The sequence below is a fragment of the Conger conger genome, chromosome 18, assembly GCF_963514075.1.
Source record: "Conger conger chromosome 18, fConCon1.1, whole genome shotgun sequence".
Lineage (NCBI taxonomy): Eukaryota > Metazoa > Chordata > Actinopteri > Anguilliformes > Congridae > Conger > Conger conger.
The window spans coordinates 5,090,283-5,116,280 of record NC_083777.1 but is presented as its reverse complement, the minus strand read 5'-3'; the positions used below and the strand labels follow the sequence as shown (position 1 = coordinate 5,116,280).

At 42.6% G+C, this 25,998-nt stretch overlaps 1 protein-coding gene across 2 annotated transcripts in view; it reads right to left on the bottom strand.

The window, feature by feature from the left end:
* macrod2 (mono-ADP ribosylhydrolase 2) overlaps positions 1 to 25,998 on the bottom strand; it is a 597,810-nt gene that overhangs the window by 86,033 nt on the left and 485,779 nt on the right. For both annotated transcript variants that reach the window (XM_061228932.1, XM_061228933.1), the window contains exon 8: positions 22,036 to 22,109. In XM_061228932.1, the coding sequence (XP_061084916.1) occupies positions 22,036 to 22,109 (74 nt within the window). The remainder of the gene's footprint in view (positions 1 to 22,035; positions 22,110 to 25,998) is intronic.

The window sequence follows — 25,998 nt, the reverse complement described above, 5'->3', positions numbered from 1 at the left end:
TCACTTTCATAAAACACTTACCATGACCTGGATTCAATCAACATTGGTCCATCCCTTTAATTCAAAATCAAACCTTGTTCCTCGTTTTGTTCTTGAATACACTATTCTGTCCTCTGCTGGAAAATTGTGAATACGATTTGCATTTATTATGTAAATGAAAATTAAAGTATAGGAAGAATAAAAAATTTCATCAGAAGATGAAAATCAAGGTGAATGAACCTTTATGTTTTTCATAATGAATTGAACATATATTTCCATTTATACCAATGTGATTCATTTAGTCTTCAGCACAAGCTTGCCCACATCGTAATATATCAATAATTACATTAAACTCAAAGGCACATGATAAATAAACCCAAGCCTGTTTCAGTCATACAGGGCTCTACACCTCAGTACAGAAGCCCAGCCTACAGTGAGAGGATAGATTTGAATATGCTAGCGATGGAAGCTTCAGATTTCCATATCTAGTGTTTTTGCTAACGGTGGCTACCCCGTACAGAAAGGCCACTGATGAAGATGACCAACAGGGACAAACTGATGAGGTCCTTGGCTGGTCTACAGACGGGTACTCAGTGTCCCAGTCCCTGAACAGGAGTGACAATGCCCAACTGAGACCAGGAAACAACTTCTCTTCTTATTGTATTGTGTGATTTTGGAGCAGAAATCCTTGCAAAGAATCTTTGCAAAATGAAGGCTGTGTGGGAAACAAAGGAAACTGCACAAACTGACAGTTGACTACATGCTCTGAACTGACATTGAGGAAGGAGAATGCTGTTCTTCCAAACCACGTATTTGTATTCGCAATTCGTTTTACACGCTCTGCCAAATGTCAAATGAGTTAAATGTTAGCAAATGGGCAACAGAGATGTCCTGGACAGACAATTTGTCCCCCCCCCCCCCCCCCTTCCTGGCCTCATGCTGCACCAGTCATTCTCATCATGAAAATCATGCAATTGTTTCTGCATCAGTAACAAGACTCATCACATGATCTTAATGTTTTCCAACATTTTCCAGCTACTCAGGTGAAAAAGCATATCTTGCCACATCCAACACTGCTCAAGTAGATATGACTGTGTAGGATTGTATGTATAGGAATAAACTCATGAGATTCAGTAGAACATGCATTTTCCTGATTGTTTACAGCGGTGTAGAACATGGAGGCTGTCTGGCCTAATTTGAATACCTGAATGAATGCATTTTCTCTGTAACGTTGTTAGAGGTATGACCCACCACATATTGAGTTACTACATATAACAGCAGGACCCAGATTTAAATATACAGTACATACAGCACGCTAATGCGATTGACCTTTCTTTTCTGTCTTATTTATACATCTTTTTCTTTCCTCTAGTGTAATTGAGTAGGTTATCTCTAGCCAGTCTTGAATATCTTACACCCTTGCTTTTTATGTGTAACTTTTAATTGTCACTGTAGTTCAAACAGTTATCGTAACTGCTACATATATAAGCTGCTAGATAGATAGATAGATAGATAGATAGATAGATAGATAGATCATTGTTTATATAGCACATTTCTAGACACTCAAAGCGCTTTACAGTGATTAGGGAGAGACTCGGTTTTACACCCACCATTTTGTGTCTGCTCTTCCCTCACCACACATCAGCTGAGGTGGAGAGAATAATGTTTGTGTCAGGAGATGATTAGATGACAGGCTGAAAGAGCCTGGTTGGGAATTCAGCCAGGACACCAGGGAACCCCCTACTGAATTAAACTCAAATGGTAAAATACTACACAAATGTTCTGACTGAAGTTAAAGGAGTGAAGCAGTGGTTTAGCACGAGGCTCACGCCCTCGTTTCATACACAGTCGGACAGAAGCAAAGCAAATTTCACCTGCAGGGTGTTTATTCAGCTGCTCAATTACCCGAAAAGGTCATCTTTCAGTTAGGGACTTATTCAGTCCCTTCTTTTCAAAACTCTCCTTTTTAGCTTATTAAATGAAGATTGTAAAATATACCCCAAAACTAAATAAATCATATTTTTCCTCTTTGTAAATTCCAATACAAATACATGTGGAATGCATGTGATGTTCTAAATGTCATGCCCAGTTGTATATGATTAACACTCCTAAAGGATAGATCGATAAAAGATGTAAGATATCATCCAAGATAACAAATGATGTACTGTAGTTTATCTATCAGGGAGGCTCTATAGCATAATGGTTAGGGAGCATTCTCGGAGAGCTAAAGCTGTTAGTTATTCCCAGCTGCGACACTGGCATTGTACCCTTGAACAAGGCCCTAAACCTGTAGGGGTTCGGTAAAGCTCTCCAGCTGCATAAACGGACTGTATGTAAAGTATGTAATGTAATGTAATGTAATTTGTGTGAGGTGCTCTGTATAAGCATCTGCTAAACGTCTCAAATGTAATGCCGTGGAGTCGATTCATTTCCATATCTCCTTTGCCTCAAGCTCCCGTAGTTCATTGCAAAGTCATTTTCTGTAACAGTGGTTCTCAACAGGGGGGCCGGGGCCTGAACGGGGGCCTCAGGGACCGGCCAGGGGGGCCCTGAGATTATATAAATAACACAAAGCAAGCAATTGGTAGCATGAAAAATATAATAACCGTTTTACTCTCTATCGACATCACGCTGTCATATGATTGCTATGAATGGGGAAAGGGAAAATAAGACAGATTTGTACTTTGTAAATATTTGAAGATTACTACAATGGCAATTTAAAGAAAACATTCATGCTTTTAGGGGGTTACATGGAATGAGGGTGGTGGGTATTTCCGTGGACACAGGGCACCGTATTGAGGTTGAGAACCACTACAATGTTGGTGAAGTGCATTGTGGGAATTGTAGTGCAACGCCAAATTAAAAGGATAATAATGGACAGCATTTATAAACAGGTTGGATAGAATAATGGAAACCCAACATGAAAAATGACTTCAACTTTGAAGTAACTAACTAACTCGCAAAAAAAGCCAACTACACAGGTGATCCATAAAAAGTTGAATGCCAATTAGCGGTATAGTGCCAGCTATAAACAAGGGCCGACAATCAGCACTTTGATACACGAGTTCCCAAAGCAACACTTCCAAACAGGCCAGACAGTCATTACCGAAATTGCAGGTGCACCGGCCGCAAAAACCGCACAATTATTTAATGTGGCAAGGGGAACGGTGTCCAAAAACATGACACCGGATACCAAACAGGACAAAACAAAATGCATCAGCAAACAGCGATCCTGAAAACGCTTTCCCCATCGGATCTCTTAATGACGAGATGGAAGGTGCCTGTTTAGTGCAGCTCCACTCAGCTCCAGCTCCTAGGGCCACAGCGTCTGCAGTATTTGCCTCAACCGCGGACTCCACCACTAATGCGTTTCCTTCCTGACTGTGGAGGTTGGTGAACTGAGAAGAGTGTTTTTCATTCATTTTCATTGATTAAGAAGTGTGCCAGCTGTGCATGTGACTCATGCATTAGCAGGTAAACACACGGCTTTTTTTCATGTTAGGGAGATTAAATAATAAATTCATTTTTTAATCGCCAAGTAAACGTAACAAAAAAAAGATACTACATTTATTTGAAGCATAACTTTAAATATATATATATGAGAGTGAGAACTTTTTTCGGTATCTTAAACTAAGCCTACCCACTTCAAGGTTTGGCACGTTCACACTCACAGAATTTGCAGAACTGCTGCTCACTGGATGTTTTTTGCACCATTCACTGCCAACCTTAGAGATGTGAGATCAGCAGATACTCAAACCACCCTGTCTGGCCCCAACAATCATTCCACAGTCAAAGTCACTTAGATCACATTTCCTCCCCATTCTGACATTTTGGTCTAAAAAACAGCTGAACCTCCTGACCGCGTCGGCATGCTTTTATGCATTTAGTTGCTAGAGTCTTTGCTGGGTAAGATTGGCTTTCTGGGTAAGATTGAGTATCCCTGATATAGTGCATGGTCAAAGTAAACATGTGGCCTGTAGTTGAGTAGCGCCGGCTTAGTGCCTCTTCTGAACGCTAGGTCCTGAACACATTCATTTCTGTTTGTGCCTGCACTTGCTTCTTATCATCCACATCCCCAGCTTATTTTTATCTGAGTTCTTTAGCTGGACTTAACATCTCCAACACCCTGTCAGAACCAGCGAGGCCCAGACGAGGAACAGAAGCGCCCTTCAGAAAGGCCTTTTTTCAGGGGCTCTCAAAACCTTTTTATGGGGGAAAAATACAGTCAAATATTGAAATAATAAGACCCGGGAATGTTACACATCATCGCTCACTTCCTCAGGTGAAAACACGGGCGTCCGCTCGGGTTTCCAAGCGCCGGCTAACAAAGCCCCGGCAGAACAATAAGGCCGCGTTCGGCGTCTGTCTCACCGGATAACCCCCCCCCCCCACCCCATAGCATCAGCGTGTGTCGTGTAGGAGCCACAGAGGAAGTCGGTAAAACTCTCATTTCCTGCCGTCTCCCCATAAAGATGTGAGGGGTGGCGTCAGCCACTGATGCCCTGTCAAAGAACGCCACATTAATAGTGATCGGGTGCCACAGACAGCCGGCACAGGGAGACTTCTCCACTCTGCAGGAGTCCTCCAGCTCAGACAACTTCTCCTGACTTACTGAGTGCAGTGAGCGGGGAACGGCAGAAACGCGGAGGAGGAGACGGCCGCTTCCCTTTTCTGCCGTGAGGACACTCTGTTTCAGGATGCCTTCAGAAACAAACTGAATCGGGCGTGAATGGGGTTTCTTCAGTGTGTACAACTCGGGTACATGTATCTACTGGTAATCCCAGGAGGAGGCAGGAAACAAGGTTTAAAGGTCTCATATTGTGGAAAATGACATTCCCTGTGCTAAGTGGATTATAAAGGAGTTGACGTTGTTATAAAAACACACTGAAAGTTTCAAAACGCACAAAGTATCCCCCTGCAATCCGTATCAAGAACATTTTACTGCATTTACTGCAAACTAGCGGTTTGGACTTCCATGAAGTTGTAAAATCACTATAAGATACAACACACCTTAGCCAAGCACTCGGAAAAGACGGCGTTCCGTTCAGTGGAGCTAGCCAGCCAATCAGATATCAATCTGATGTCAATGAGCCTGAAAGTCACTGAAACAGCCTGTTCTTGGTAAAGCTTGTGAGAGGCGCTGGAGAATGGCTTGTAAAACTGGACAGAGAATGTTTTTGATACCTAGAACTACATAAACATCTCCTTATGGATATCAGGACCTAAAAGAAAACACAGGAAAAGTGGGACCTTTAATGTGTCAGAACACATTTCTGCCATTGGTTCTGATTGTTTTGCTGCCATCTGAAAGACACACCCTCCTCTTGTTTAAAGCGGAATCCTATGACAGTGCTGCAGAGAAGAATGCACCAGTCCAGACATACAAACAGAACTAATTCACCATGAAAGAGACAGACGTATGTAGACATACTGTATATCGTCGGCAACACTAGAAAACAGGGGAAAAAAGGCAGAAAACAAACATCCCCTTTTCAGATAATAATGCAAAAGGACAAGTGCTGTCAAACTTCCTCACGGTGACAGAATGGCACAAGCAGGGAAGTGACAGTGCGATATTGGTTTCACACCAGTTTGATGGATGCTGCGTTCATTTAGGTCAGACTGACCTTCCGCTCGGGGAAAAACTCCACCGCAAGACAGGGGTAGCAGTGCCATAAGACAGACTGCACGTGAGCCCATTAAACAGGTGTATACTGGTGTCTGTGCTGATATGACTGGCTAAGTGTTGACAGTGGGTACAGGTGCTGAGAGAAGTGGCCAGGTTACAGGTGCTGAGAGGAGAGAATGGCTCGGCTAGACTGGGCTAGGTGCCAACCTTCTGGACAGCACTTGGCATTTACTGTATACGTCTCTCCCATTGTCCGTCCTTTGATTGTGAAGCCAAAAAGACCTGCCAAAGAGCTCACTGTTTGCCCAGGACACACGATGGTCCAGTGTCAGTTCACACCTGTCTGTGAACTAGAGTCAATCTGAATTCAGCTCTAAAAAAAAATTATAATAACCCTGACACTAAATTGTTGTGAGTACCAAAGTCTGGTTTTGATGCAGGAATCACTGGGGTTTGAAATGAGCAGCAGTGAGTGATCCCATGCTTCAAGCCGCAGGGCTTCAAAGGCATTAAGGCACAAATTCCGAGTGTAAGCAAGCTCATTTATGTCAGCTTTCATTTCAAGGACAGTTATGAAAATTCTAAACATTTCATTATTTCACTATTCACCGGGATTTCCAAATGAGACAGAGGCGCAAACAAAAACGCAGGCTTGTTTCATGACAAACCGATTTCATCAACCCCGAACTGACACCTATTGTATTCCCAAATTGAAAGCTGAAAAAAAAAGAGCATGGTTTATGTTTACAAATATTACTGCATTTTAAAATGCAATCATTTCAAGGCCTGTCATTTCTTTGGCTGCGGAAGTAGTTGAGTTTTTTCCCCCCATTTTAAGCCCGTTTTTGTTTTCCATAATGGATGATCAAAGAACCGTGACTCCCTATATGCCTGTACAGTCCTGAAAATAAAAACGATGTTTCCTGGGAATACCAGTCATGCAGAATGAACCGAATGTAGCGGTACGATGATTTCATTCTCATTTCTCTTTTACATTTTTCAGCTGTCTTCAGCGATTTGCACTGGAATCTGTGAAAATGGGTTCCTAATTCATATTTTACTATCTTTTATTATTTTTTGATATCTTAAATGGCAGTTCCCCGGGGCAAGAGCGGTCCATAGATCTGGAACGGGAGACGGGTAAAATCCATAGCTGTGAAGTCTCAACTTAGATCCCCACTTCCTCTTCAGCTTGGCCAGTGAGCATCAAAAAATGTTCTGACCCAAAGGCCATATACCTCAGAGTAAGCAGTCAGCAATATTTCACATTATTTTAGCCTACAGAGTAAGAAATGGTCGATATTTCTCAAGTTGGGGATTCAGCTGAAGCGGAGAAGCATAGGGCAGGCTAACTGCACACATTACAGTAGTGAGGTGGTAAAAAAATATGATAGAGCTTATGTTCTGCCATTGAAATATTACAGTAGAGCACAAAATGAAGTGCTTTGCTGAGCACTTTAATCATGCAAAACTGAAACTATATAGCTACAGTAGTGGTTTCTCTCTGTCTCTGTCTTTCATCTTGTATAACAGAGGGAGATATTATGGCATGACATAATGAAATATTTGATCTTCTTCATGAATACCACTCATTTTGCGCTGTAAAGTTTCATGGACACTACAGTGGTGAACAGCGCAGAGTCGGTGGGAAGAGGCGAGAGTGGGAACAACAATGTTTGGATGGAATACGAGTGGGGAACGGCCTCTCTGACAGAACATTCTAGACTCACACTGGGAGCAGAGCACCTCCACGAGCAGACACAACAGCTATGAATCAATATGAAGCTCGCTAAAACACGGAATCTTTTTAATGCCGAGTTTGCCCAAGGATAAAAAGAAAGAAATAGTGTCCACTGAAATGAGAAATGAATATAATCATTCAATCTTTCAAAGTCACTGATGATCTGACAGTCAAATGAACCCGCGGTTGCAAGCCAGACACTGAATTAACTTTGACAGTTAATAATACATCACTAAGATGAAAAGAAATAACAAAAAGTCAGATAACATTCAGAAACCACCGAGCAAAGTGAGAAATATGAAACAGAAATAACAACAGAAATATGAACACTGATTCTTATTGGAATTCCTATGCAATCGCCAGGTGATTGCACAGTGTGTATTGTAGTCTTTTTGAAAATAACTAAAATTTTACGGACTGCACATGATTACAACAAACAGACGAAGGCATGCCAATCTTTTTTAGATAACTACACTCTCAGAAATAGAGTGACAATGGAGGTACATTTCTGGGCAACAATCATTGGGTAAATCAGCAGTGCATGTGGTTATGGGTTTGAAGATGTTGACGGCTTTGATCTTGTCGTTACTGAGAACGACAGCTGGAACATCAACAGTCAACCCCAATAGCGAGTGCCTTTACTGAACAAGATCCCTTCAAAATCGTGCATTCCCCAGCCCCCCTTTGTGCACAAAGACTGATTTCTTATAAAAACTGTACTAGGAAGAGGTCAGTCTCGGAGGCCACTTGCACACAAACAAGAGCTGCATCCCAAAACCGTTTGCGCATTTCATAGCCGTGTACACGTCGCAAACATCAGAAGATAAAAAGAGAAGGGATTGAGTCAGTTAGTTGATTTAGTTACAACGTGGAAATAAGACCGACGCATAGCATGAAAGAAAATCTCATCTTCACAGTTATGCCCCCAATTTTAAAAAACAATTTTGCTCCTGAAAACATGTTTTTTAACATTGCCCTTCAGGGCTTCCATAGAACTTACCAAACTGTTTGAGAAGAGAAAAAAAAAAAAAAAGAAGCTAAATAAAGGATGTAATGTGCTAAGTGTACTAAGCACATGTCTTCAATGATAGACTATTATGTGAGAGGAATTCTCTCTCCTTCTCTCTCTCACACACACACACACACACACACACTCTATTAGAAAGCTGTGTAATGTATTGTATGTGGAATTTAACACAGGCATCGTTAACCCGTGTGACATCTTCAAGAGGAAAGATGCTTCATTCATGGTGTGAGGCCTACAATATTAAACTATACATTTTCAGAAGAAGAGGCTTATAATCCAGTAAACAAAAAGCTGATTGGCTATGATCCTCCTTTCATTTACGAAAGGCTGATTGTCTAGATTGTGATAATGTTTCAAATCCAACACCCCGCGATAATACCGTTATTTTGCGAACAAATTCAAATAAGATCTATTTTTACATAATCTCTGTCACAGGGACACACAGCATTGCTTGAGTTACGATGGCCTGGTTTCGCGGGATATAACTGCTGACAAAGATTGCTTTGAGGCTCAGAGTTTATAGCTTAATCCATATTAATGTGAGCATCTAGAAAAGGCTAATAAAAAAATATAAAAAAACCAAAGTGGTCATTACATTTTTCATAATCTCTATGTTCCTGCAAGCCCGAGATAGTGCGCATAATTAATACCCCTGATAAATGACCAAAAGGCAGTGCTCAGCTCTGCAAGATTATATTTCATATTAGATTTCTTTTGTGCACGGCTCCATTGTTTTAGAACCGCTAAATGATATAGTCTGGCTCAGGCTCTCGTAGCCCATCTGTGGCACAGCTTATCTTCACCATAACAAGACGGACTGTCAGGCAAAGTGAAAAAGTGGTTGTTTCTTTCAAACAATGTGAGAAAATGGCTGGGAACCAAACAGCCTTTTCTGCATTCCTTACTAAATTAAAGTACTAAACGAAAGCTAAAGCCAGGGAGTTTAACCCTCAGGTCCCAACCAATGAATGACCACACCCCCATTTACAAAATCACATATCACTGACGCACATGGTAATGAGGAAGAAGAACCCGGCTTTTAGACCAATGGTCCTCACTCCTGGTCCTGGAGAGCCGCAGGGTGTGCTGGTTTTTGTTGTTACTCAGCACTTAATTGATCAATTAAAGCAGTTAATTACACAGTTCACTCACCTCACCTGGTTTCTTGGTTGCTGATTTTAAGGAAAAAACAAACCAGCAAACCCTGTAGCTCTCCAGGACAGGAAGTGACTATTTTGAACAGGGATGGGCAAGGAGGGATCTGTAGGATCTGTTTCAGAAGGAACTTCTGCTCTTAATTATTTAATTAGCCCAAACATTTACATTATCCAGGCGGCACGGATGGTGCAGTGGGTAGCACTGCCGCCTCACAGCAAGGAGGTCCTGGGTTCGAATCCCCGTCGGCCGGGGCCTCTCTGTGCGGAGTTTGCATGTTCTCCCCGTGTCTGCGTGGGTTTCCTCCGGGTACTCCGGTTTCCTCCCACAGTCCAAAGACATGCAGGTTAGGCTGATTGGAGAGTCTAAATTGCCCGTAGGTATGAGTGTGTGAGTGAATGGTGTGTGTGCCCTGCGATGGACTGGCGACCTGTCCAGGGTGTATTCCTGCCTTTCGCCCAATGTATGCTGGGATAGGCTCCAGCCCCCCTGCGACCCTGTTCAGGATAAGCGGGTTAAGATAATGGATGGATGGATGGATTTACATTATCATTTATAGCCATATTCCGTGACAAAAAAACAGCAGCTGACAAATGTTCTTGTCTTGTAGCATTTTATTGTGGGTCTGATTTCACTGTTCATGAGGCAGGTACGCTTGTGTCATTGACTGCTGTCCGCTGAAGACTTTACGAACATAACTACAGAGACTACACTGCATTACCACTAGTTAGCTGTACAAATAGAATGGACAGGTTTCATTTTGATAAGAAGTACCTAATATAGCCTGCAGAGTTCTGGGAAAGGGTCTTCTGGACAGATTAATTTGTATCAGAGTAACGGAAAGAGCAAAGTATGGAGGCCAAATGGAACTGCATAAGATCCAAAGCAATGCCCCCCCCCCCCTCCACTAATCTGTGAAACATGGTGGGGGTGTTATAGTGTGGGTATTTACTGTATGGGTGCCAAAGGTGCTGGCTCACTTGCCTTAATTGATGATGTAAGTGCTGATAACAGCAGCAAAATGAATTCTAATTTTAAGTTTACATAACCTATGGTTCAACTAAATGCATCAGTTACCCCAATCTGAATATGCATTTCAAATGCTGAAGAGCAAGCTTGAAAGCTGAAAACAAACAGGAGCTGAAGATACAGGCCAGGCAGAGCATCACTAGAAAAGATACTCAGCATCCGGTGACATCATTGCATGAAAAGCATATGTGACACAGTACTAAAGTACATGACTACAGTCATTTACATAACATTAATTACAATTACATGTCATGTCCCAAACATTATGGTGGAAATGGGAGGGCTATGTATAAAAAGTTCTGTTTGTGTGCTAATTGTGTGATTACAAATCTGAAATTGGGGAGTAGAGAGCCCACTTTTCACCATAGCAACATCCATACATTTCTCAGGAAACGTGCTTCCAGTAAATTCTAACGATAGTGTCTAAAAGATGTTAACTTGAACCCTGTTTGACCTACACACACAAAAGCACATAGCTCTTCACACATGGAACATATTTAGATTTTTTACTTTTTTTTGTAAAAGGATTAAGCAACATTTCCTGAGACCTTTTGATGTATACGTATGCAGCTTACATTAATTTGTTAAATGTATGATCTTAATGAAATGTAATCCCCTGGTGTGGGTGGTCCTTTCCCCTATGTTAATCTAGGGGAGAGGCTGCTCACAGGAAATACACTTTTCCAAAACTCTTTCGACAAAAAAAGCGATCTGCTGAAATCAAGTTTAAGAGATCAAAACTAACCCTAGCGGTTTACTTGTGTCTTCTGGGGCGACATTAGCTCAGGTGGTAATGTGACAGAAGCTAATGTCAACAAATATCTCTACATGGCTCGAAATATCTGGCAGTTGGAGGGCTGTCGGTTCGATCCCCCCCCCCCCCCCCCGGGTGTGCTGAAGTGCCCGTGAGCAAGACACCTAACCCCCAATTGCTCCCAAGAGCTGATTGGTACCTTGCACGGCAGGCTTTCATCGTTGGCGTGTGTGTGAATTGGGTGAATGGGAGACATTAATTGTGAAGCACTTTGGATAAAAGCATGATATAAACGCATTCCGCTTACCGTCTTCTCTCAGGAGATTCTTCAGATTTCTTGTCTGTCATAGCTTGATGTTTTTCCAAACCAAAACCGTGCAATTTATTGACTTCCTGAATTTCCCATTTTAACTTCCATCCACTCTTAAAACTACTTTGTGTGGTGGGCGTAGCTCTGTGAAGTGCGGTAAAGTGAAGGCCTTGTAGCTGGTTACCCTGACAACACTCTTCTTTGGTGTTGCATTCTGGTGATGCAACCCTCAAATTAAAAAATAACCTTGTTGAGCTTGGCTAGGGGTGATTTTGTTTGCTTATGGATTCTTGAACCTTGGGATCACTGGTGATCTCAGTGATTGCAAAGGACACGGTAGGCTAAGGAAGACCTCTACAGTTTATGGACAAATAATTCTCGTCGTAATGAAGCAAAACCCCCAAACACCTATCATATTGATCAGAAACACTCTTCAGGGGCAGTTGTGGATGTGTCGCTGACTATTGTCAGCAGAAAACTTCACAAACAGAAATACAGAGGCTACACTGCAAGATGAAAATCTCTAGTTAGCTGCAAAAACAGGACGGCCTGGTTACAGCTTGTTAAGAAGTACCTAAAAGAGCCTGCAGTTCTGGAAAAAGGTATTGTGGACAGAGGAAACAAAGAATGTGGGGTTGGGGGTTTTTATACTAATTGAATGGTGCTTCATTCTAAACATACACCAGTGTATTAATGATGTTCTAAACAATTTGTTTCAGTAAGCCCATTTTTTGGCCTCTGACCGTTTTTGCTTGCTTAGATTAAATACTAGATCCTATACCTTTACCAAGGAAGTGATTGAATACATTTGACTAATTATAAACAGCTGAGAGGCCAACTTAATTACATTTGGTCCCCTAATATGAGGGGACTATATAAAAAGGGATGCAATTTCTACACGGATCACCCAATATGTATGTAAATACCCTCAAATTAAAGGTGACAGTCTGCACTTTAACCTAATATGTATTGTTTCTAATCCAATGTGCTGGAGTAAAAAAACAGAACAGAAATTGTACCACTGTCCAAATACTTATGGACTGCACTGCAAAAACACTGAAGCACAGATGAGAAGAAAATAGTAAAGGAAAAAATATAATTGCTAGGAAATGCTGACAAATATTATGAATCTCATTGTAAACAGAGTGCCAGGCCATTTTCACATATGAACAAGTGTCTCCATTGTGACACTCCAGTGAATGCTATCAAATATTTAACCTCTTGATAGTTGAGAAAGGCGGCACGGATGGTGCAGTGGGTAGCACTGCCGCCTCACAGCAAGGAGGTCCTGGGTTCGAATCCCGGTCGGCCGGGGCCTCTCTGTGTGGAGTTTGCATGTTCTCACCGCGTCTGCGTGGGTTTCCTCTGGGTACTCCGGTTTCCTCCCACAGTCCAAAGACATGCAGGTTAGGCTGATTGGAGAGTCTAAACTTCCTGTGGGTGTGAGTGAATGGTGTGTGTGTCCAGGGTGTATTCCTGCCTTTCGCCCAATGTATGCTGGGATAGGCTCCAGCCCCCTTGCGACCCTGTTCAGGATAAGCTTGTTGAGATAATGGATGGATGGATGGATAGTTGAGAAGCCAATCACAACACACTAAAATACACTTTTTCTTTTTTTTCTTCAGGAGGACTATGGAACACAAATAGGTGCAAACTGTATAATCATTGAGCCTCCCGGTGTCACTGGTGGAAGCACCAGCCACTGGCTACGGCTCAGCTGGCAGGCTCCAGAGATAAAGTGTGGTAAGATATTCTAGATCTGGAGGAAAATAAAAAAAGGGAATATAAAAGCTGAAACGATGAAAAGCTTTTTTTCTCCCACCTGGGCAGTTTGAGTAAAAAGGGCTTTTCTCCAGGAGAAATCACTGAGTTCCTATCTCGCAGCAGCCAGACCCTTTGATTCTGCTTTAAAGGATAGCATCTCCACTGTTGTACAGCCTACCCTCCATTATTAATGGGATTTGGTTAAAAAGGTGGGGTCAGCTGGGAGAATTCTGCTAACAGTAACATATGAGAACAGATCAGTTGATACAAATACTGGGCTGGGCTATGTAGTCCAGAGAAGTGTGCACATTTCAGCTGCATGCTGGGCTATGTAGTCCAGAGAAGTGTGCACATTTCAGCTGCATGCTGGGCACTGTAGTCCAGAGAAGTGTGCACATTTCAGCTGCATGCTGGGCTATGTAGTCCAGAGAAGTATGCACATTTCAGCTGCATGCTGGACACTGTAGTCCAGAGAAGTGTGCACATTTCAGCTGCATGCTGGACACTGTAGTCCAGAGAAGTATGCACATTTCAGCTGCGTGCTGGGCACTGTAGTCCAGAGAAGTGTGCACATTTCAGCTGCATGCTGGACACTGTAGTCCAGAGAAGTGTGCACATTTCAGCTGCATGCTGGACACTGTTGAATATTTTCATATATGTTTTTGTTAAGCAATAATATTATCTAATTATAATATAATAAGTATTATATTATTATTTGGTTATATTAGCAAACTATAAATGCACTGTACAGGATGACATCACATTTGCCCTGTAACAGGAACTATTTTTGGTTTGTATTTGAAGTATTTGTTTAGAAGTATCAACAATACAATAAAAGTTCAATACAATAAGTTGTACATATCGGAATTATTTGTGTTTACATGAAGTCAGAGGGTAAAGAAATTAAACTTTGTTTTTATGTATTTTGGTGGAAAATCCAATAAAGCGTCTACGTTGTATATGTATGGTGGATGCTATCCCAAAAATCAGCACACTGAACGTTTAAGGGCATATGCAACTAAATCAAACCCTCCTGATTAATCACGCAAGTTTTGTCCACAATGTCAATGCAGAATCCAGAACTAAGAGGTTTCTGCCAATGAAAGCTTTCAACAAATTCCTCTTTCATCAAATTTACTTTCATCATTATGACAAAACCCTTGACCGCCCTTTAAAACAGCCACCATTACGTGCTAAAGGTGTTGTTGAGTCACACATTTCCAAGCACCCAGAGGTCAGTAGAATGCTCTCCAGAAGGTCAAAAACCATCTGTTAAAATAGACTATTGCTACTTCAAGTTGTTTTATCCTTCTTGTAATATAAATAAGTTATTTTTCTTTTATATCATTTCATAAACAACACCCGGACAAGGTTATATCTGCTTGTGTTGGTTACAAATATAGTCTAATATAAAAAAAAATTTAAATCATGGCTTTAAAGGCACACGGGTCTGTTTTTGGATTTAGATCACTGAACTTCTGCTATCTAATTAAACATTTTATTTTCATTCCAGCAAGATATTTTCAGCAGACCTGTATGTGGAACCATTCACGTGAGGTTGTTATCGTCTTACCATGTCTTAAATGCTTACCACTGGGGGTAAAATATACATCTGGCTAAGTATCTACAATAGCTGTAATACCTCTTCCTTGAACCAGCAACTCTAGCTGGCAAGCTATAGTTTAATTTACCCAATTTAAAATAGCTAGTGAATGAATGAAACGTATGAATCCGGAGGGAATTAGTCTTGCACACAATGAGAAAAACAGAAAACTTTAAATCTACTAGTGATGCCAATCTATTGCAAAACCAACCTGCTGTGTTTTCTGTCAGTGCAACGTCTCAGACATCTCTTCTCAAGCAATGACCCACTTGTTTTGTTTTTTTTGTCATTTGATTGTTCGTCACGTGAAATGTCCCCATAAATCAAGGTTTACTTTTGCATCAAAAAAATGAAGATAAAGCACCAAAGATGCATTACTGGAAAAGCCACTTTTTAAAAAAGCATCGTGAAATAATGGCGCTAACTTTTTAATTCAGTTACACTGCTGTGTAAATAAAATGATGCTAGTCATACCTTCCTTTTTATTGTATCTGAATAGATACAATGAACTGGTTTTCCAAATGCAGGGGTCAGCGACTAACTGCTTTATTCAGTGATGAGTATACAGCCCAGTGGCTAAGGCGCTCAACTGGGCCCGGGAAGATCGGTTGTTCATGCCCCAGCGTTGCCACAATAATATTAGTGCAGCTGTTGGGCCTTGAGCAAGGGCTTAAACCCACAGTGCTCCAGGGGGGATTGGCCACTGCTCAGTCTAATCAACTCAAAGTCGCTTTGGATTAAAGTGTCAGCTAAGTATCTGTAATGTAATGTAATGAGTCACGCCTGTCTGTGCTCCATGGTTGTTACAGAGGGCATGGAAGGACAAATCCCCCCTTCCTCGGCGTCTCCTTCCTCATCAGGACACGTGTCGCGTTTAGGCGTGCCGTCGGCTCCAGTAGACCTCCTCTCGCTCCTTGACAGCCGAGCCTCAAACGGAGCTCGACTCCCGCTTCAAACGCTCACGCTCGCTTTGAAAATGAACGCCCCGCTGTGCCCAAAGTCTCACTGCCACGTCAAAGTTTTCATGGGCGTGGGTCTCGCTGGCTGACACGGGAACCGCGTGAGAGCGTGAAATCATTTGCCCTGGAGGAGGACAAGGAGGAGTGCAGCAGCTTCCTGGCCACCTGAGCCATTCCATCAGGTTAAATCATTAATATCCCTGCTGTAAAATCAAGCGATACCAGCTTGACCAGCTTGAGAATTGAGTTGGTCAAGCTGGTCATAAGCTGGTCTAGCTGGGTATGAGCTGGTCAATCAGCATAGCCAAGCTGGTCATGAAGCTGGTCAGTATTTTTCAGCAGGGATTAGTGTGACTGTCTTCTGTCAGTCGACTGTTTAGTCAAAACTTTCTTGTCTGACGAAGATTCTCTTAGTCAAGGGATCTTTCTTTAAAATCGTGCACAAGTTTAAAGGTGTTCAGCCCGCTATTAACTAAGTAGGCATAATTGTCGGCATGGTTTCTCAAATGTCTACGCTTGCATCTTTGCAATTATTATTTTAAACAGGTCTGAAAACTATTTATTGCCACGTCATTGTAAACCAAATATTTTTGTGAGAACCATATTTAGCAGAAGCTACTCCAACAGGAAACATTTCCCAGACACCAACAAAGAAAGCTAATTTTACACTTATGAGGACAACGTCTTTACCTGGTGCCAAAACTAGCAGGCATCGCATACTGCCTTCAGCATGATACGCACTGAAAGGCCGGCGGTGTTGAACTTTCCGTTCGTCGAAATGTTAAGATTTACTGCAATTCTCGGGACACTAAAAGTAAGGTGATTTATTATCAATGTCTCTCAAATGACAAATAGTAGGGGCTCTGTTGACAAGCAAGAAAGAGGAGAAAAAAAACACTTTCAAAAAGAAAGCCATCATTAATCACAATGAGTCAAGAACGCAAAATGTGAAAGCACAATTTAGACTGACGGGTGTGTGTGTGTGTGTGTGTGTTTTTAATATCTTCAGATCGCAGCTCTCCCGTTATTCTCCGAATGCGTGAGAGCTTATTACAGACTTCCAATCTGTGTGATGTATTCACACGGTGCTCGTGCGTTCTGCGCTGTCGGATCTGGTTCCAGGCACTTTATTAAAACGTCCGTGGGCTGCAAAACGGATCTGCGGCTGTGAAATAGAGTGTCACCCCGGATTTCTCATTCGCAGATTAAACTGATGTAAGCCTGAATTAAACTAAATTACATTTGGAAATGGAAAGAAAAAACTTGTGCAGGTGATCCACAGGGCCGTACACACGCCTTGATCACAAACCACCATCGCCTAGGTCCTGTCTGGGCCTTTTAACTGTCATTATGACTGATTTTATGACTGCTTTTATGTTTGGGGTCAAACTGAGTTTGAATTGACACAAAATTATTGTAACAGAAAACTATAACCTATTGTCTCTCAACTAGCCTTTTATCCCTAAATTTGAAAAATATGAGAGAATCATTTCATTTCAGAGCCTGAGGTAAGTGAAAGTTTGACACCTATATGGGAAAATGCATTTTAATGTATATTTTCTTACATTCTATATAGTTACAGAGGGTAAAGCTAACCCCACACAACGCCTCTGTAGGCAAAGTTTGTATAGGATTTTTGAAAACATAGCATTATGTTTATTTCATGTTTACTGTCTGTTTAATCCCATCAAATTAGAGAATTAGAAAAATCATACTGTATCTATATTTAAAAAAAAGGTTAATTGGTTTTTGAGAGATGTCAAACATTGAATGGGGTCCCCCAAAATAATATGAAGGTTAATGTAAACATGGTATACGGCCCTTATAGTATAACAGCTGCATTTTATTTCATCCATTGCGCATAAAAGCAGTTACATCACCGTCAATCAGAAACATCAGGGAGAAAGTATATGGCATTTGTGACCACTGGGGAGTGTGTTCTCGACAGCAAAGCTACTTGCTCACGAATTCTGCTCTGCGTTGTGCTCACTGCAAATGCGTCAGACTGCACTGCGCTGGCCCCAGAGAAAACTCTCATCTACAATTCAATCATAACAGCCCCCCCCCCCCTCTCCGCGCTTTAGACCCAGAAATGTCTTTCTGAAATGCAACAATGGCTTCCTGGCGTCTCTCCCTTTCAATGCCCCCCCCCAAATCTCCTGTGTGTCTATCACTGAAACAGAGATTAGGGAGAGGATTTGGGGGTGTGCGGGGGGACCCCTGACACCTGGCGCTGGTCCCCCAGCTATCGCGGCGGCACAGGAAGCGGCGCGTCTCGCTCGCCGGGCGGAGCGCGGGTGTCAGATCCTGAGCCAGGCCATTGTGCGCGGTGATTTATCGCGCGCTCACCTGAACGGCACAATGGAACAATGTCATCCCCGTTGCGGCCGGCTTATCGGGCCGGAGGAACGACTCGTCTTCTGGGGGCGGGCTGGTGTTGCGGGGGCTTTCGGGGGAGTGTGTCAGCACGCGGCCGGTCCAGTCGGGGAGAGGAGCCATCTATTCTGGGGGAGCTGCGCTGCACTGACGTCACACGCGCCACCTGACTTCTCGCTCTGAATACGGTCACAGCAGAAACGTTGGGACCGCGACACTTTCTTTTGGCTCTGCGCTCCCGCAGGTTGGGTTTGAAGTGAAACAATGAAAATGAGTTTAAAGTGCAGACTGTCAGCTTTGATTTGGTATTCACATCCATATCGGGTGATCTGTGTAGTAATCTTTTCATACATGGTTCCCCCCATTTTAGGAGAGCAAAAGTAATAGGACAGTTGGTCGCTCAGCTGTGTCATTAGTTCATGCACAAGGCAGATACACACGGACCCCCCTGGTGACAAAGGTCATAACTAACCCCACTACACCGTTGCAGAATGAATGCAGTTTCATTTATTGCAGGAATCCTGAGCAGCCTAAACAGCAAGCATGTCTTTTTAATGTGATCTTTTAGCATTTGTAGCACGCTCCTTTCTGCAACTTTATTTTGTCAGTTATTTTATGTGCCTTTGCAAAGGCAACTGAAACCGAGTCATACATTGAGACGCTGAGGATAACTCCACACTGGGTGCACAGCTGGCTGCAGGAAGATAGCATGGACCCAGAATATGAGCCAAAATGGTGGACTCAGAGTGTGAGCCAGAATGGTGGACCCAGATTGTGAGCCAGAATGGTGGACCCAGAGTGTGAGCCAGAATGGTGGACCCAGATTGTGAGCCAGAATGGTGGACCCAGAGTGTGAGCCAGAATGGTGGACCCAGAGTGTGAGCCAGAATGGTGGACCCAGAGTGTGAGCCAGAATGGTGGACCCAGAGTGTGAGCCAGAATGGTGGACCCAGAGTGTGAGCCAGAATGGTGGACCCAGAGTGTGAGCCAGAATGGTGGACCCAGAGTGTGAGCCAGAATGGTGGACCCAGAGTGTGAGCCAGAATGGTGGACCCAGAGTGTGAGCCAGAATGGTGGACCCAGATTGTGAGCCAGAACGGTGGGCCTCTGGCTTTTCTTACCAGATCTCAAAACCTACCCCAACAGCTGTCCCGCTGACTGTATCAATAACACTGAAACCCTGGAGCAGCTGTAAGGAGCGAGTGAGGGAGGCTCAAACAACACAAAAAAAGTATTTTAATCCTGTCACGGAACAGAGGATCAATTATGCAGAACCGCTATTCTGTGTGAAAATTTAGATTTAGGATTGCTAATTATTTCTGTACCGTAATCCTAAGTGAAAGAAACAGCCTCAAAAATGAATTGTTTGCTAAAGCCATATTATCACAGCTATACTATAATTACTGCAGTCATAATCCATGGTGCGCATGACTGACATACGGTATAGTATTTTGTAAGGCCGCTTTCTTTATAAATACAGAGCGCATCACTTAATAGCATATACATGACCGACTAAAAAACCTGGTATGATAAAGCACTTCCTAGTTGCAGTGCAGTGCAAGTACCCATGACCTTTCTGTCTTTTTCTCATAGAGGCAGATTAACCTTGTGACACTGTGCAGGGAAGCCAACACTTTTATTTGTTTTGGAACAATGGGCTTGCAGTGTCTGACCACACGGGTTGACTTTCCAGGTCAAGAGAAGATAACAATTTTGGTTGCAAAAAGGCACCTCTTTCTGGAACAAATAATATAATAATATAATATCGCTTCATGGTATTGAATGGTAAACCTCATAAGGGAGTGACATAATGAAATCCTCTGCTAATGAAATCCTCTCCATTCTGTTGTGTTCCACTGACAGGGGGCAGTGGAGGAAGGCATGTTATACCAGTAACATTAATCCAGAGACGACCAGCTCAATAGCAAAAGAAGCTAGGAAACTATCTCAGAGGCTTTGAGGCTCATATTCACTTCTGTGAAGCAACAAGATAAGTGAATTCCTGCTTAGTGTATAGTCCAGTGTGACCACAACAAGAACAATGAAAGAAGTACATATCAACAGTTGTGTATGATGCGCAAGCTGCAATGTCTTGTGCTTTCTCTTTCTACGACAGCAGCTAAGGAAGTAAGAGCAGTCATCTGGCAGTCGGAAGGTTGCCAGTTCGATCCCCCACCCTGGGTAGGTCAGTGTCCCTGAGCAAGACACCCAACCCCCAGTTGCTCCTGACGAGCAGATTGGTACCTTGCATGGCAGCCTATTGCCGTCGGTGTGTGTGTGTGTGTGTGTGTGGGGGGGGGGGGGGGGAATGGGTGAATGAGAGGCATCAAATGTAAAGTGCTTTGCATAAAAGCGCTATATAAATGTGGTCAATTTACCACACAATGAGCAGCGCACCTGAGTCAAATACGTAACTGTTATGGATTCAAATATGGTTCTGGACTTTACCAAGCTTATCTGGTGTATTAGAACCTATGAAACACTCTAAAAAAAGTGCATCCCCCGTCCACTTGGATGGTTAAAATGCGCCAGGCAGGATGAAGTGAGCACAGAAAAGTATCCAAATCAATTGCGTATTTGACCCAGGTCTGCTCTGCAGGGCCCAGGCAGTGAGGGAGCACTGCTGCACAACACAAAGGGCTCCCAAAGTCCGGTCGCAACGAGCTCCGTGTTTTAAAACCGATGGTGTACTGAGGTGAGCTGTTTTCTTCGGGCTACGCAGTCATGTCAATACAGAGATGGAGGCAGGATCCGGACCAGGCTTTTCTCATCATTAGCATTCGTGAGCAGGCTTTATCGGGCATCCTGCCTGGCCACCAGGATGACTTTCACAAGGACCCCACTTCCACGAGACCTTAGCACCTTTGGATAACTCGGAGTGACGCACCATATGTGCGTTTCGCAGTGTGAGTTTGATTCTGAACAGGGTACCGTGGCGCTCAGACTGAAGACCAGGAAGAGCCAGGGACGCAGCAGCTGCTTTTCACAATGAGCTCAAACCAAGCCCACACCACAACCTTCACTTCTAAAGGGTAATCACGCTGTAGACCTTGTTCTTTCTTCTGTAAGCGTGTTCGTATGCATGCTTTATAGCGAAACATTATAATCCATGCCATTATTTCAACATTTATAAAATCATATCATTTTGCAAAAAAAATAAAATAAATGATGGTAAAAAAAAGCGGATTCTGCTGCCCTACGAAGTCGTAAAAATGCTTTATGCAGTCCACTCTGGCCCCGCCCCAATGGTGATGAAAGCATACTCTTTTCTCTACGTCACATACTGTACTGTAGTCAATCACATATCCACACACTAATTTGTTGACGCCCACAAATTTGTCAGTTTAATTTAACGGCTCATTTTCAAAGTTGGCAAGCCAGCTGTTACAAATCAATACTACACGGAACACTGCCTGATTGACACCTGATGGGACAGAGAATACTTTGCGCAAATAACATGGACACGCCTACTCTACCCACCCCAGAACGAATTTTCTCAAAACTGTGTCGCAGCCAGAGCCAGGCTGAAACAGTGAGTGCGATTATTCTTTTACATAAATTTCAACATTTGCATTGAAGCCCCTGTGATCTATGCACGTGTCACACACACCACACACACTCATCAGGCTGCTCACAGGCCTCCCCCTTCCTCCCACTGGAGGTAGGCGCTCCGGACGCCGACAGGATTTTAAAATCCCGCGCTGCCTACCTCATCGCAGTTCTTCAGCAGCCAGGTCTTGACGGTGGTGAGGGCGATTTCTGCAGCCGGGTCGTTCGGGAAACCTGGCACAGACGGAAATAAACAGTGTTTCAAAATATACAATGTATATATAATAACAGACTGACACTCTGTACTAAAACATTGCACAGCTGTACAATAATTCAAGCTCATTGGTTTAAAATTGCCACAGCCAATGGCGTGGGGTTTCGGGGTACGCCCATCAGCAAGAGATCCTTTAGATCCTTTGAAGCTGGTAGCTGGTTGACCAGTTCTAACCAGCTCCCAGCTCAACATGGTTTAGTTGGTTGATCAGTTCAAACCAGCTCCCAGCTTGAAATGGTTTGAGCAGCTCAAGCTATGTTTTTGGTTGACCACCTCATACCCTGCTATGCCAGCTTTATGACCAACTTGGCCATGCTGGTTGACCAGCTCATACCCAGCTTAGACCAGCTTGTTTTCCAGCAATTCGACCTGCAATTTTCAACCAGGCACAGCTGAATTTTACAGCAGGGTCCAAACATTGTGCAAACATGAATGCACAAAAGATGCGATAGAATCCTAATCGATTTCATCTGAATAAATGAAAATAGCACAGCGGCCAAGTGCAAACTGAAAACAGAAAACACCGGGAAGCGTGGATAGCGTGCACAGGGCCTAAAAACCCTTATTTGTGTTTATTTGACTCCTGCAGTGAAAGTCAAAGATCTGAATAGCACATAAATATAAAACCACTGGCCCTGTCCTCTCTCACACAAGTTTTACAGCTACAATGACAGTAATGACATATTGACCAGCGCACAGGAAGAATTACCCCCATAAACACAATTGCGATCATCACAGTTATTGCAAGGCCCAGAATGGAACACCTCTGTGTTAACACCGTATCGATCGAGAACGCATAGATTTTTGAGCAGATTAATTTTTAATAAGCCTGCTAAAGGGCTGTGACTATGGTATTAGGACCTGTTGTGGTTGCTGTGAACTGTGCTGGTATTAGGCCAATTATTTTTGTTCACTTGATTCAGAACGAGCTCTTTGCAACCCCAAAATTCACCCCTGAATTACACTGCACACCAATTTACACAAACAATTTGGGATGAAATTGTAGTGCTTCTAACTCTCAAGCGCTCCTACTTTTAAATCGTTCAATATCCATCCCACATTGACCTTTTCCTTTAATTCATTCCTACTTTCAATTTTGTTTTTTATCTTCTTACTTTTTTTTACATTTTACAGTCTTTGCTTTCCTCCTATTTTTCCGCCTTCTGTTCTTTTTCTTGCTTTCTCTTTTCTATCTTCTCCCTATTTAATATCTCCCCTTTGGTTCTGTATTTCTCTTTTCTCTCTCCTTGCTGTTGTCTCTGGTTTGTTCTGTGTGTTCTCTCTCTGAGTGGGGTGTGTGTAGTGCAGTAATGTGGAGGAACAGTGAGACACAGGCCATAATTCTGACTGGGAGAATGGATGAATGACTGCACTGACGTTGGGGAGGACTGATCACAGTGCAATGCATCTCCGCTGCAGACTCAAGGTGGTTTCTGTAACCTTTTTTTTTCCATGTCTGGGCAGCTTCCTATTCCAGTCCACACTATTCTTCATTTCTATTTGTCGTCTGAGCCACTGAGCCCAAGGACAAGCCTTTTGATTGGTCCCCCAGATCAGAGCTGTTTATGTTGAAGCACTGGGAACACATTTCCTGCAATTGAGGATCTGAAATGTTTGGTGAACACACCCCATGCTCCTGGTACGGCACTGTGTCTGCATCCACAGGCATTTTCTGAACCACAGTGCAGTGCCCAGCCAAACAGCCACTGACTGATGTGAGTGGAACCCACTACTGGGAGAGCAGGAGGAGAGGGGGAAGAAATACACTGTAACACACAGCCAGGGCACTCCATTCACTCTCCTTATGTCTGTATGGGAGCCAGAACAGGTGCTGCTAAGAAGTGTTGTATTGTCTGTCTCGAGTGGGTCTCCATTAATACTCTGATTATAACCTTTGTCATGTAAACGCCTTTATCTGATTATCTTAATCGGGATAAGTTCATAATGGAGTGGAGTACACAATTGGATTAAGACACCTTGATTTTGACTCAATTTATTGGTGCGCGTACAGTAAACATCTCAGGATTGCTTCAGCTTTTTAAAATTCTAACTGAAACTGATATGGCGACTTCCCTAAGAGCCGTGGTGCTGTTATTAATAAAAGTCATCATATCAGGGCCGATGAAGAAACTCTCTTCAAGCTAAATCAAATTGCAACAGCGCGTTATTACATCAGTTCCACAGCCCTTATTATTAAAAGACTGATTATCAAAAGAATCCATGCAAAAACAGGTTTTAGGGAAACCACGTAATTCCGAACCGTGTAAATGCTGAATGGAAATATCGTTTTAAACTAATTACTCCCAGTAAACAAGGTATTGGTGTGCACGAAATGTAGCCAGTCATAAAAGATAAAAGGGCATACCAGCCTAAAGCAGCAATGTAATGAGAAGCACGTTTAATCTATTTAACATATTCAATGCGCTTGTATTTGGACAGTTGGTACAATTTCTGTCTTCTTGGCTCTGTACCCTAGCACACTGGATTAGAAATTAAACAATATGATCAATATGAGGTTAAAGTGCAGACTGTCCCCTTTCCTGGAACTAAAGGTACTCAAGAGGGTACAAAAAAAACTCCAGAAAATATTCAGCTGTACAAATGACAGCATGTGAAAAAGGTAAGCAGTGCAATAGGAGTGTTACACTCTTAGAAAGAAACAAGGGTCTTGAAAGGGTTCTTTGGCTTGATTCCTTTTGAGTTCTTCATGAAGCCCTCCGTCACAGGCATGATATGTGAAGTTCTCCAAAACAAAGAACAATTCTGACTGACAAAGAACCCTTAATCTACATAGGGTTCTTCCATGGAATCCCAGGGGTCCTATTGGAACCAATTTTCTTTGAGTGAACAGTTATACATTTTTGAGTGCCAACATTATTAAAATAACATACAGCTATTTTTACATAGCCCTATTCACACTGCAATTATTGTATGTATAAACGCGACAGCTTTGATCCGGTGTCAGTTTTGAAGTTGTGATATGGGAAAATGTCCCATGATCTGCACACAAGTGATAATGCAGGCATCAGCAAGTGCCCGTGCCAAAAATCAAACTGACAATCCCTGGAAATGCTTCGCAAAAAAGAGCCAAAGGGGAAAAGTTCCATCTCGCCTCACGTTCAGCAGATTTGGGAAAATAAAGTCGATTTTAAACTAGGCAACAGAGCGAACACACTTCAGCAGCAGGGGGATTATGTAAAATGGTGGATGATATAAAACGCTCCACAGCGACTGTGAGAAACATAGAATAGAATCAAATATATATATATTTTTTTTTAAGATTCACAAAACCCAACACCCTATGACCGTTTAACCCTCTCTATGCATTTGAAATGGTCAACATTCTCTCTTTTCTGAGATTTGCCCATGAAATCAACCCCTACATTTGAAACCAGAGAAGTTCACACGCATGATAAATGATATTACTTCCCTCTAATTGTCTCTGTCTAATTAGGAATGCCGGACCACAAATGATCTGACATTTCTGAAAGCCAGACAATAGGCATTTTGACATGTCTTGTTTTCCATTGCAAATTAACCATAAAAGGCCAATAAACTCGAGACAAACAAAGATGAAACAATATGGGTTTTTTTTTTCCAAAATTAATTAGTATACAGTTGCAACAAAAAAAAACGAATCAATGTTGAAGTAAATGTTTGGACCTTTTAAATGTCAGTTTTGTAGAGGCGGGATCAGCATGTAAAGGCCAGGAGGGAGAGTGACCTTGTGTAAAACTCCCTGGCTCTGTCTAATTCCTGTACCACAGCCACATCAGGGAAATAACACAACAAAAGTTAACGGTGAGAAAGGTGGTGGAATGACTTTCCTGTGGAGGTCAGCAAGAGAGA